A 13,861-nucleotide genomic window follows, 5' to 3' on the forward strand; every position below is an offset into this window, starting at 1 on the left:
TACACATGCGTTAATTTCCTTTAATTGATTTAAATACTACCGTGGAGCAAACTCTTTCACAACAAAACTATGATGACTGCAAGCATAAACAAGTTTAAAACCATTAAAATTTTTATTCCAGATGTCGATAAAATCTTCTCACGAGTCTTCCGTTTCTATGGAAACGAATCTTAATGCAAATCTACCTGACAGTTTCCACAAGAGTTGTGATTAATTCCTCCATTGTCAACATATCCGATATCTTCGCATCACGCCTATAACCCCATGATGCTTTGTCAATCGTCATACAATTTTCCCACTTCCTATTTTGTAATTTACCTGTAAAATGAATGTCATACATGTAGGTATATATATCATAATCTGTAAAATGGAGGTAGGTATAGTTTATGTTATTCTTTAAAATGGCGAAAAATAAATGATTTGTACATGTATAACTTTCCACACTAGAAGAGAAAAAAATACATATAGATATAAATATAACTTGTCCGTTTAGAGCAAAACAGGTTAACAGTTAACTCTTATTTAATTTTATGAGGAGTTACGCCGCTATTGCCTTAAAGTGACAATATATTTGCTATTCAGTCAATACAGATTTTGAAATTTTCTCTGGAAATGTTCAGATTGAACAAGAATAGTTACAGAGTTACCAACGTCCCCCGCCTCAGGGAAGTTTTACATGCTGCACACAATGGCATTACTTCAAAAGTTTGAAGTATGGATGACTATTGACTTTCAGTGTGAAATCTTGATAAATGCTAGAATCTAAACATTCAACAATAAAATTCATTATAGAAATACAATAAATAACATATGTGTATATGTAATTAGAAATATATTTGAACAGTTTTAATCACTGAAAATAAGTAAATAATGTGAGGTAATTTAAAAATCATTTAACTTAAGACAGAGTTATGAAATAATAACATTCTGAGATAGTTTTAAAAATTATTAATGACAGAGTTTTATAACAATAATCTGACCGTCTTTGGTCTTTTCAGGAACTTGGAAATGTCGATACCCATCCAAAGAAAATTACAGTTTTGTTAAAGTCGATAATTTGGCTATAAAAACAATATCATAAATTATTTACAAGTAAACAAAGGAAGAAGGAGTGAATTATATTAACATTCCTATGTAACTATAAATAAACAAAAGAGAAAATAAACAGGATTTTATCTGCTAAGTTCCTTTGAATCCTTCTTTAGATTTACTGAACCTCATTGACTCTATCATCAATGGCAAATTTAACCATAAATATATTCAAACTGAAAGTAATCAGCATATGTCATGGGTGTAATAGAGCTGAGCCAGCCCTTTCATCCATGCAACCTGTTTCAAATTCTTGAAATCTCAAAAATCGAAAATGGACAATTCCAAAACTGTAAGCTAGACAAGTTCATTTTAGGAATCTATCACGTAAAAGGATCTTAATAAATCAAGGCCGGACATTTTTAGTCCATAACAAAAATTCAGCAGAAACAAAAGCACTGTCATATTATGTGGTGTTAAGGCTAGTCTGTTAAAATTTCTTTATTGAAAAGGGGATAACTAAAAAGATTGCTAATTTAGTATTATGCCCCTTGTTTAACAACTACAACTTGGAATGATAAGCAAGTATTCCATGTTTCATGTTGGTACCTTTTAAACTGTTTAAATGATAGTCTACATTAATGTTATGCAAGAAGACGACAACAACGACAATGCCACAGCAATCATAAAAGCATTTTTTTTCCGAAAGAGACGGCTGAAAATCAAAATAATTACCAGGATTATATCTGTCACTACAGGTGTAATATCCCCCATGATGGCATGCACAACCACTGCCCCAACGGTCATTTGTTACAACTGTATCTTTTACAGGACTATAATGAAATGAAAAATAACACAAAATAATACATCATTTCCAAAAATTAATATAAATGCTTTAATTGCTGTGTTAAATAATATGTAAACCCCTAAACAGAATTAATTGTATACCAGCAACTCGCACCCCTTACCAGGATGGTATTTATCCATGCAGTTGTAAAAGCCACCATGTTTGCACCTTGTTCCTCTGCCCCAGCGGTCATTAGTGACCACTGTATCCTTCACTGGACTGAAACACATTGAATGATGGCATTCATGATATTCAATATAAATCAATATTAAACTTGTAACCCTCTGTGTATGCATATGTGTAATATTTTTAAAGTTCTGACGTGAATGCCTTTATTTAATGATCTATTTACATTATGATATATGCAATAGGCAATTTGAGTTTTATGCATAAAAAAATATTCAAGAATTAACCACATGGTGTTTGTACAGTCAGTGCCTCAAAGGCACTCCACAGAGGTTTTTTGAAATGACGGGACTGAACATAATTATTTTTTCAAGATTTGTGTACATTTGATATTCATGTAAGTGAGACTCATCATTCTAGAGGTAATGTGTATTTAAAAAAAAAAAATTTAATGTCAAAGGTTGCCAATCTTAGACAGGACATAATATGCCACTTTGTGTATTGATGCAGAAGCATTATAGTTCATGTCAAAACATACATTACACATATGCATACACAAATTTCAATTTACACTTGATTCACAATGCAGTCACTTTGTTCGGAACAGAAGAATACCTGTCGTTGTAGAGCCACGCAAGAAAGTGTGTCGAGTTCCAGTATGTGTCTGGTCCAGCATCCCCATCTGACCATACAACCTCCGGTTTATATCTGTTTACAATCTCATACAATTCCGGCATTGTTTTTGACTAAAATTAGTTCAGTGCAAATTTAATTCAATATCAAACCTTAAAACTGGTAAAGACTGTCCAAAACCTGTTTCGTAGCCAAGGTAATCTTCTTCGTGACAACTAATAACTTTCTTTTTCTTTATTAGGAAAATTTTTAATCCAGCCTGAACTATTGCAAAGAAAAACTCTTGTTTTTCAATTAGCAGCCTTACCTTTGTTATTTCCAGTTCTATCCACCTCCAGCCCATAAACCTTTTCCCATCCCTTTATTTTCTCATCCCTGATAAGACAAACTAAGTATGACCCTATCCTATTTTCATGTATATTCAAATAATGTGATAATTATTCTTATACCAAATAAGGGTACATGTATCATTAAAGTTCTTGATATGTAACAGCAAAAGACAATTTGCTTTTGGTTTTCTAACATTTGTTTTGACCTATTTTGATGAGTGGGAAGGGAGAGGCCACTTTAAGTTTTATGACATGAGGTACAAATGAACAAATTGTCAGCTAAGAGATGTTTTTGTGAGATGGTGGACATCAAAATGAATAAATGAAATCACTGTATCATGTATTGTGAATCTATACAATTCTTTGTGTACCTGCAATTACAAGCACCTATAAGTATTCCCATCACTATACCTCTCTTGGGAGCCTTTTATATTCTAACTTGTACCATTCTTGCAATAATAGTGAGTAGAATTGTTTATAATTATACTGATGTATCAAACTTGTAGCAGTAATTTTCTTATGATAAACATGAAGTAGACTGGTTTATCAAATGTGTTTTAATGTCATTTGTCCTCCTCAACTATTTCAAATGGTTTATGCAGGGAGATTATGATTTCTTTCATGTAAGGAAGCTTAGTATTAATGCAGCTTGCTTATACACTGAGCTCAGGTGCCAGCTTGTGCATAAAAAATGCCCAGGACTCTTCCCTATTTAATAAGGTGAAAAGTTGCCAAATGACTTTTTGCCATCTCTATGTGACTTAGAACCCAACAAACTAATGAAAATGTGAACAAGTTTCTTTTGATGAATGACTTAAATTTACTTAAAGGGACTACACTGAAGTTTTTTTGACATGACAGGATTGTTCCATTTGATGGAGGTTTAGACTAGTTATCTTGTGTGCAAAATTTCAGATCATTCACTCATTCTGTTTTTTTTTCCAGAATAAATATTCTAATTGTGAAAAAAAAAAATAAAGATCCCAAACTGCAAAAAATAACCCACACATTGGGCTAATAAAAGAACAAAAATATAATTTTGATAAAATATGATTTAATTTTGGGTATATTTTCTCAATTATCTTATGCAAGCAAACATGGCTATTTTATGTGCCCCAGTTGATCTATGTATAAAAATCTTTTTTTTTTAGGCTATTGGACCACAGTGGAGTTCCTTTAAACTAGTGCTCAGCCAGGTTTCACAAAAAAAACAACACCATATTATGTGTATCAAAAAAATTTTAAATAGGATAGATTTAAAATGATATAGCCTTGAATAATCATAAAGCCACAAGTCTATATCAATAAACTTTCCACTCAAATAAACTTGCTGGATGTTAAAGATGTGAGGTAGATACGAAAAAAAAGGCAAAATAATTGCCACAAATATGATAAAATGTCAGATAATTTACTATTACATAATACTATATGTTTCAGTCGAGGATTTAACTATTAAAAAAAACAAGTACATGCGTGCATGTTAACAATTTAAAATCCAAAATCAACACAAATCCTGTATTCTTTCTTGCCTCATATTTTCACAAAAAACAAAATGATAACGAAAGGGTTCATTAGCCAAGCCAGAAAATACTTCCCAAAGGGTTGTTGACTTCTTTAAGGAGGGTGATTTCTTGTAAGGGTTGATGACTTTCTTTAAGAAAAGTTGATTTCCTTCTCCAGAAAAATCAATGTATTATAACTAACAAAGGATTGATATGTTAATGTAGATGATTATTGTAAAATAAATTTGTACCAGAACGGCATTTGTACATAGTCCGGCCAATGCCAATCCTAGCAATAAAATTGTCTGGGCAAATTATCAGCATAAAATACTAATAAACACCTCCTACAAGATATTGTATGTACATGTTTGCAAATCTTGACCCTTTTTTAACACAGGAATATGCCATGATAGTGCAAGAAGGAAGGTCTTTTAGTTCAGAAAATACATTTTGTATCTTTTGCAAGATTTTCTGGCAATTAGATAGTAATACCAATGAGCCTAATTACTTTGGTGGTTCTCTGGTGGGCATCAAATAATCTAGCTATTGTTTTAATATCACATATCAGATGTCATTAAATTTCAAAAAAGGGCAGCAAGAATACTCCTTGACAAAAATTTTGATACACCATCAAGTGAATTATTCAAAGAATTAAACTGGATGTCTTTTGACCAAAGAATCATATACAAAAAGTCAATTCTTATGTATAAATCAATTAATGAACCTGACTTTCCAACATATATGAACAAGATTGCATTTGAGAAAAATGCTATGCCACCGCATGGTTCAAATTTCATAGCTGTACATCAAAGGACAAGAAAGTAGGTGACATCATCAAAATCTAGGTCAAAGTTCAATTTTAGAACTAAAACTGTGCACATGGTCAAAATGTCATTGCTGTACATCAAAGGACAAGAAAGTAGGTCACTGTCCCCTTGGGCAAGGCATAATTTTGACCCAAGGGTTTAATAACAATCTTGATACAGGTCCACTAAACAACATTTCAAGTCAAATATCTAAGCTATAGCTTTCTCCCATTCAGAAAACATTTGTTTTATTTTCTGTTTTTACTACGTGTACATAATGAGAATCACTGCCCCCGGGCAGGGCCAATTTTTGACATTTGAACAACTTTGGTAGAGAACCTATAGATGATATTATATATCAAAACATCAAAGCTCAATGCCTTAGACCTTTAGACAATTTTTTTTTCACTACATGTACATGATGAAAATCAATGACCCCATGATGAAAATCAATGACCCCCGGGGCGGAACCAATTCTGACCTCAGGACTATAATTTGAACAATCTTGCTAGAGGTTCACTACACAATGTTTCATGCAAAATATCTTAACTCTATCCTTTGTAAATTTAGAGAAGATGATTTTTTAAGTTTTAACTAACATATACATATAAGATAAACCTATGGCTCCCAGGGGCCGGGCTTATTTTGACACAAGAGGCAAAAATTTGAACAACTTTGGTTTTTACCTTTAGATGATATTATTTAACAAATATTAAAGCTCTAAGCCTTGTACCTTCAGACAATAAGATTTTTTTTATTTTTTACTATATATATATATTGAAATCAATGACCCCCAGGGCGGGGCAATTTTGACCCAGGGCGGGGCAATTTTGACCCCAGGGCTATAATTTGAACAATCTTGCTGGAGGTTCACAACACAATGTTTCATGCAAAATATCTAACTAGCATTTGTCAATTGCTAGAAGACTTTTTTTTTTAAAGTTTTTACTATGTACATATAAAGAAAACCAATGACCCCTGGGGCGGGGCCGATTTTGACCCCAGGGCTATTATTATTTGAACAATCTGGGTAGAGGTCTACCAGGCAATGCCTTATGCAAAATATCTAAGCTATAGGCCTTTTGGGTCTTTACAAGAAAGTGTTTTAAGTTTTTACTATATGTACATATAGCGAAAATCAATGACCCCGGGGCAGGGCCGATTTTGACCCAAGGGCTATAATTTAAGCAATCTTGGTAAGGGTCTACCAGATGATGCCTTATGCAAAATATCTAAGCTCTAGGCCTTTTGGGTTTTTACAAGAAGGTATTTTAAGTTTTTACTATATGTATATAGTGAAAACCAATGACCCCCGGGGCGGGGCCAATTTTGACCCCAGAGCTATAATTTGAACAATGTTGTAAGAGGTCTACAAGACAATGCCTTATGCAAAATATCTATGCTTTAGGCCTTGTGGGTCTTTACAAGAAGATTTTTTAAATTTATTCTTATAATTCCTTTTTGTTGCCATGGCAACCAGATTTCTGCATGGAATGAAATTCTTTGAACAACTTTGGAAGCCCTTCACCCAAGGAACAATCCTGCCAAGTTTGGTTGAAATTGGACTAGTGGTTTTTCACAAGAAGATTTTTTACGTTCACTATATCATCTATATAACACACACACACACACACACACAAACACACAGGTGAATCGCTATATGCCGCCGCATCGCAGATGCTGCGGTGGCATAAAAATAAATTCCAGAATTTTAGCAGTCGGGCATACTTCCTGATCGGGAAACAAGGGGATTCCCCTTCAAGGCTTCCCGATCAGGCAGTAAACGTCAAAATTCTTCCCGATCGGGAAGATTTTTGGCCTATTTTTACGTAGTTCAGGAAAAATGGCCGCTGCATAATAGTTTTCAACCCACTTCAATATGAACATCACATTTAAGTGCAGAAAAGATACATCTAAAATCCTACCGAGTCATTTTCTTTTAAAATGCCTAAAACTAAAATTATCTGAAAGTGAATTTGAGTGAAGTTTTACGATTTTACTAAGAAGTAGCGGCTTCCCGTTTTGGAAACACTGTTTCCTGATCAGGCATCTAGCATAATATTCACCATTAAATGTTTTCCGTTTGGGAAGTTTTCTTCTTTAAGTTAGCGCGTTCTATTCTGGAATTATTGCTTGAGACAACACCACAATAAAGTTACCTGTGCAACAAATCAACATGTGAGTCATGGTGTGAATGTCTTGAAGTCTGAAGTGTCTAGCAGTTTAGATACAAATGATAGCATCATAGGTGGTGTCTTCTTAAATTTTGTAAAAATGAATATTTGAATATATTCGAATATGGAAAAACGAATATTCGAACATCAATGTAAGTTCTTATTCGTTCCCGGCCCTAGTTATTTTTATTATGCCCACTTCAAAGAAGAGCGGGTATATTGATTTGCTAATGTCCACACAATATCTGTATGACTATAAATTGCATTTATACAATTTTATGTTGAAAAAAAAAAATGTTATGTTATGTTAATGTTGGTCGGCCAGTCCATTGGTAGACCTCAGTTATTATCTTAAAAACTATTAATCACAGAGTCTTCATATTTTACATTCTATTGGTCATAAGTATAGAAGATGAAACCTATTGATTTCAGGGTCACTTTGTCAAAGGTCAAGGTCACAGGGACCCTAAATGTCAGAATGGTTTCCGCTCATTATCTTGATAACTATTTCTCACAAAGTCTTAATATTTCCAAATTAATTAGTCATATGTAGTAGATGACACCTATGATTTTGTGGTCACTAGTTCAAAGGTCAAGGTCATAGGGGCCTTAAATGTCGAAATTGGTTTAAGCTCATTATCTTTAAAACTATCTATCACTAAGTCATTATATTTCACATATTAATTAAGTAGTAGATGACCCTATCAATTTTTGGGTCTTTAGGTCAATGGTCAAGGTCACAGGGACCTTAAGTATGTTTGTTTATCCGTCGTTAGACCACATTGTTTCTGCTGATTATTGCAGGTGTTTTAAATTTCGGAATCGTTTCCGCTCATTATCTTGAAAACTATTTATTGGAAAGTCTTTATTATATTTCACATATTGATTGGTCATAACTAGAAGATGACCCTTTTTGATTTTGGAGTCACTAGGTCAAAGGTCAAGGTCACAGTGACTTGAATGTCAAAATAGTATCCGCACAATATCTTGAAAAGTATTTTTCACAAAGTTTTCCTATTTCATGTGTTGATAAGTCATATGTGGTAAATGACCCTTATTGATTTTGGGGTCACCAGTTTAAAGGTAACAGGGTCCTTATATGTCAGAATGGTTTGCGTTCATTATTTTGAAAACTATTAACCATTATTTGAGAACTATTTGTCACTAAACCTTTTATATTCCACTTATTGATTGGTTATAATTAGTAGATGACCCCTGTCGATTTTGAGGTCTTTAGGTCAAAGGTCACAAGGACGTTAAATGTCATAATGGTTTCTACTCATTATCTTCAAAACTACCCGTTATCAAGTTTTTGTGTTTCACATTTTAATTGTTCATAACTAGTAGAGGGCCCCTGTTGATTTTGAGGTCACTAGGTCAGAGGACAAGGTTACAATAACCTTGAATGTTCAAAGTAGATGCTCATAGTTACATTTACATGATAGTATATAATTTATTCCAGCTATTCTCCATTTTGTTTAACTTACTAATGATAGATTTCATTCAATTTCAGCTAGAAAGGGGGGGGGGACATATATGTCATTATGATATTTCTTGTTTTATTTATTTATTTTATCTTATATTTTATTCATTTTTTAAAATTAATGTGGCTTAAAGGTATGATTCTATATCTTACGAAATATTTAAATATTTATTAACAGCAAAATTATGCTGGTTCCATTATTATATGGTTGACTCCTGAAAAAGTAATGTAACATAGAATATCACTGTTATTAAATACAAATGAATCTTGTAAGTAAACAGGAACACAATACTGTTTTGCTATATTAGCCATTCGCGTTTAAGGCAATAAATTACCATATTTATTTCACACAATAATTTTGGAAGTATACTTTTTTAAAATTTTAACAATAATTTTTGCATCAGATATATAGCTTTATACACTTAAGTTTCAGAAATATGACACAGTCACTACAAACACATGTAGTATGCAAACACGTCTTGAGCTATAGCCAAAATAAAATTATGTGAGCTCTAGTCAACATTTGAATTATTTGAGCTGCCTGGTAATTGTTTTGAGAAATAACACTCTACGCAATGTTGTTCAACATGTGCTTTACAATCTTAACAGTATGAAACTTTTGTATTGTAATGATGATTTTTGTACTGTCCGTCAAGTATAGCTAATGTTTTGATAGGTATTATTACGCCTAACAAGAACATAAGTTTCGCCAGATATATTCTACTCGTCGTGATTGAATTATGTGCCACATGTCTTTAAAAACTGACCAGGCTTGGCAATTTCTAATCATCAAGGCCAGGAACTACAACAAATATAAGGTACTTCCAGATTGGGAAGCAATGTATCTTAAACTTTTAATGATGAATATTTTGCTAGATGCCTGATCAGGAAGCAATGTTCCCAAAACGGGAAGTGGCTAGTTTTTGGTAAAATCTAAAAACTTTACTTAAGTTCACTTTCAGATTATTTTAATTGTAAACATTTAAAAAGAAAATGACTCGGTAGGATTTTAGATGTATCTTTTCTGAACTAAAATGTAATATTCATATTGAAGTGGATTGAAAATTGTTATGCACCGGCCATTTTTCTTAAACTACGTAAAAAAGGCCTAAAAAACTTCCCGATCGGGAAAGATTTTGACGTTTGTTGCCTGATCGGGAAACCTTGAGGGGAAATCCCCTTGCTTCCCGATCAGGAAGTATGCCCGACTGTTTAGTAAACGAAAGGCACAACTTAAACCTCAGATCAGCACAAAATGCAAAGCTATTAATACCAAAACCTAAAACAGAATTCTTCAGAAAATCATTTGCATACTCTGGACCAAAAATATGGAATGACATACCAGAAAATAATTATAAGAAATTCCGATACTCTTCAGAAATTTCACTCAGCTTAATGGCAGTTTTCACCTTAAACTAGCTGTTGATTTATTCCTGTTGTATAAATTACTTATGTATTTTTATCATTACTACATTACTATTGTTATCGTTTCTTTTACTTTTGTCCCATATTTTCCCAATAGGAAAATTTATGATTCAATGATGCCAAATGATGATTTCCTACTCCAATTAAACTTAAATTTTAATATATATATATTTTTTTTTTTTGGTTATATTTTAAAATAACTCATGAGCCTATATGTATTAGATAATAATATCACTTAAATTATCATTTGAAATTTCATGGTGTATTTATTAGTATAAATATTGTTAGTTTTGCCTATCTGTGCATATTGCACTTTTTCTCTGTTATTGGTGTACAATCATATATCATTTTTTGCTTTATCAATCATTACTTCAATTTAATTGATCTATCTTGATAATATTTGTGTATATATGTTGTGTATATGTTGTGTACATGTAAACTGATTGTAATAATGTTATGCTGAGGCCCACATGGAAGATCGGGAAACTGAATGTGTAAGCCTCGTTAAACAAGAATGTCGAACGACACATATACCCCCCTTTCTATTGACTCACTTAATTGGTAATTTTATTACAGAAACTTGCCAAAAATGGGTACATGGAAGTGTTCAATTATGGAAAAATCAACGGAAACCATTTTGACATTTAAGGCCAATGTGACATTTACCTTTGACCTAATGACCCCTAAATCAATAGAGGTCATCTACTACTTATGACCAATAACTAGGTGAAATATGAAGACTTTGTGATGAATACTTTTCAAGATAATCAGCAGAAACCCTTTTGGCTTTTAAGGCCCCTGTGACCTTGACCTTTGACCTAGTGACTCCAAAATCAATAGGGGTCATCTACTAGTTATGACCAATCACTATGTGAAATATGAAGACTTTGTGATGAATACTTTTCAAGATAATCAGCGGAAACCATTTTGACATTCAAGGCCCCTGTGACTATGACCTTTGACCTAGTGACCCCAGAATCAATAGGGTTCATCTACTAGTTATGACCAATCACTATGTGAAATATGAAGACTTTGTGATGAATACTTTTCAAGATAATCAGCGGAAACCATTTTGACATTTTAAGGTCCCTGTGACCTTGACCTTTGACCTAGTGACCTCAAAATCAATTGGGGTCATCTACTAGTGATGACCAATCACTATGTGAAATATGAACACTTTGTGATACATACTTTTCAAGATAATCAGCGGAACCATTTTGACATTTTAAGGTCCCTGTGACCTTGACCTTTGACCTAGTGACCCCAAAATCAATAGGGGTCATCTACTAGTGATGACCAATCACTATGTGAAATATGAAGACTTTGTGATACATACTTTTCAAGACAATCAGCGGAAACCAATTTTGACATTTTAAGGTCCCTGTGACCTTGACCTTTGACCTAGTGACCCCAAAATCAATAGGGGTCATCTACTAGTGATAACCAATCACTGCGTGAAATATGAAGACTTTGTGATAAATACTTTTCAAGATAATCAGCGGAAACCATTTTGACATTTAAGGTCCCTGTGACCTTGACCTTTGACCTAGTGACTCCAAAATCAATAGGGGTCATCTACTAGTTATGACCAATCACTGTGTGAAATATGAAGACTTTGTGATATATACTTTTCAAGATAATCAGCGGGACCAATTTTGACATTTTAAGGTCCCTGTGACCTTGACCTTTGACATAGTGACCCCAAAATCAATAGGGGTCATCTACTAGTGATGACCAATCACTATGTGAAATATGAAGACTTTGTGATACATACTTTTCAAGATAATCAGCGGAACCATTTTGACATTTAAGGCCCTGTGACCTTGACCTTGACCTAGTGACCCCAAAATCAATAGGGGTCATCTACTAGTGATGATCAATCACCATGTGAAATATGAAGACTTTGTGATACATACTTTTCAAGATAATAAGCGGAAACCATTTTGACATTTAAGGCCCCTGTGACCTTGACCTTTGACTTAGTGACCCCAAAATCAATAGGGGTCATCTACTAGTGATGACCAATCACTATGTGAAATATGAAGACTTTGTGATAAATACTTTTCAAGATAATCAGCGGAAACCATTTTGACATTTAAGGTCCCTGTGACCTTGACCTTTGACCTAGTGACTCCAAAATCAATAGGGGTCATCTACTAGTTATGACCAATCACTGTGTGAAATATGAAGACTTTGTGATATATACTTTTCAAGATAATCAGCGGGACCAATTTTGACATTTTAAGGTCCCTGTGACCTTGACCTTTGACATAGTGACCCCAAAATCAATAGGGGTCATCTACTAGTGATGACCAATCACTATGTGAAATATGAAGACTTTGTGATACATACTTTTCAAGATAATCAGCGGAACCATTTTGACATTTAAGGCCCCTGTGACCTTGACCTTTGACCTAGTGACCCCAAAATCAATAGGGGTCATCTACTAGTGATGACCAATCACTATGTGAAATATGAAGACTTTGTGATACATACTTTTCAAGATAATAAGCGGAAACCATTTTGACATTTAAGGCCCCTGTGACCTTGACCTTTGACTTAGTGACCCCAAAATCAATAGGGGTCATCTACTAGTGATGACCAATCACTATGTGAAATATGAAGACTTTGTGATAAATACTTTTCAAGATAATCAGCGGAAACCATTTTGACATTTAAGGCCCCTGTGACCTTGACCTTTGACCTAGTGACCCCAAAATCAATAGGGGTCATCTACTAGTTATGACCAATCACTGTGTGAAATATGAAGACTTTGTCATACATACTTTTCAAGATAATCAGCGGAAACCATTTTAATATTTAAGGTCCCTGTGACCTTGACCTTTGACCTAGTGACCCCAAAATCAATAGGGGTCATCTACTAGTTATGACCAATCATTATGTGAAATATGAAGACTTTGTGATAAATACTTTTTAAGATAATCAGCAGAAACCATGTGGTCTACCGACGGACAGACCGACGGACCGACATCAGCAAAACAATATACCCCCTCTTCTTCGAAGGGGGGTATAATAAAGTCGTTACTTACTTACTTACTTATATACATGTATGTCTCATAAAATGTAAACTTTCATACTTTCAAATGTTTATATTCATTTTCTTAATGCATTTTTCAATAACTCTACTTTTCTATGTTGTATACATTAAGTTTTCTTTGTTAATGTTTATATGAATGTTTTGTTTGTAACTGTATATATGTACATTTTGAAAGACTGGCTCATAGGGAAGACTGGGCTTGCCTAACTATGTTGCCTTTTTAAATAAAGTCTTAATCATTATTATTATTATCATATTCAGACCTGTATTATGGTTGTTTAGCACATTAAATTGGATATGTCAGTTCAGCATAGGGATATTAAATTTGAAAGTCTGAGCCATAGACTTGAGGCCTGCATGGAAGATTGGGAAAGTATCATTAGCCTCATTAAATAAAGTTGTTACTTACTTACTTACTAGACTGTATTATTTTTTTTTCTTGACACCAT

General features: G+C 33.5%; 1 protein-coding gene across 5 annotated transcripts in view; it reads right to left on the bottom strand.

Moving 5' to 3' along the window:
* Positions 1-13,861, bottom strand: part of LOC132730874 (alpha-L-fucosidase-like) — a 41,512-nt gene that overhangs the window by 10,364 nt on the left and 17,287 nt on the right. For 3 of the 5 annotated variants that reach the window (XM_060716952.1, XM_060716948.1, XM_060716953.1), the window contains exons 5-6: positions 1,765-1,862; positions 186-318 (exon numbers count right to left, since the gene is read on the bottom strand). In XM_060716952.1, the coding sequence (XP_060572935.1) occupies positions 186-318; positions 1,765-1,862 (231 nt within the window). Of the gene's footprint in view, positions 1-185; positions 319-1,764; positions 1,863-1,997; positions 2,096-2,617; positions 2,749-13,861 lie in introns of all 5 variants that reach the window. The other 2 variants (XM_060716951.1, XM_060716950.1) reach the window with 2 other exon arrangements.

Source organism: Ruditapes philippinarum, unplaced genomic scaffold (assembly GCF_026571515.1).
Source record: "Ruditapes philippinarum isolate M1 unplaced genomic scaffold, ASM2657151v2 ctg4193_1_1_1_1, whole genome shotgun sequence".
NCBI lineage: Eukaryota > Metazoa > Mollusca > Bivalvia > Venerida > Veneridae > Ruditapes > Ruditapes philippinarum.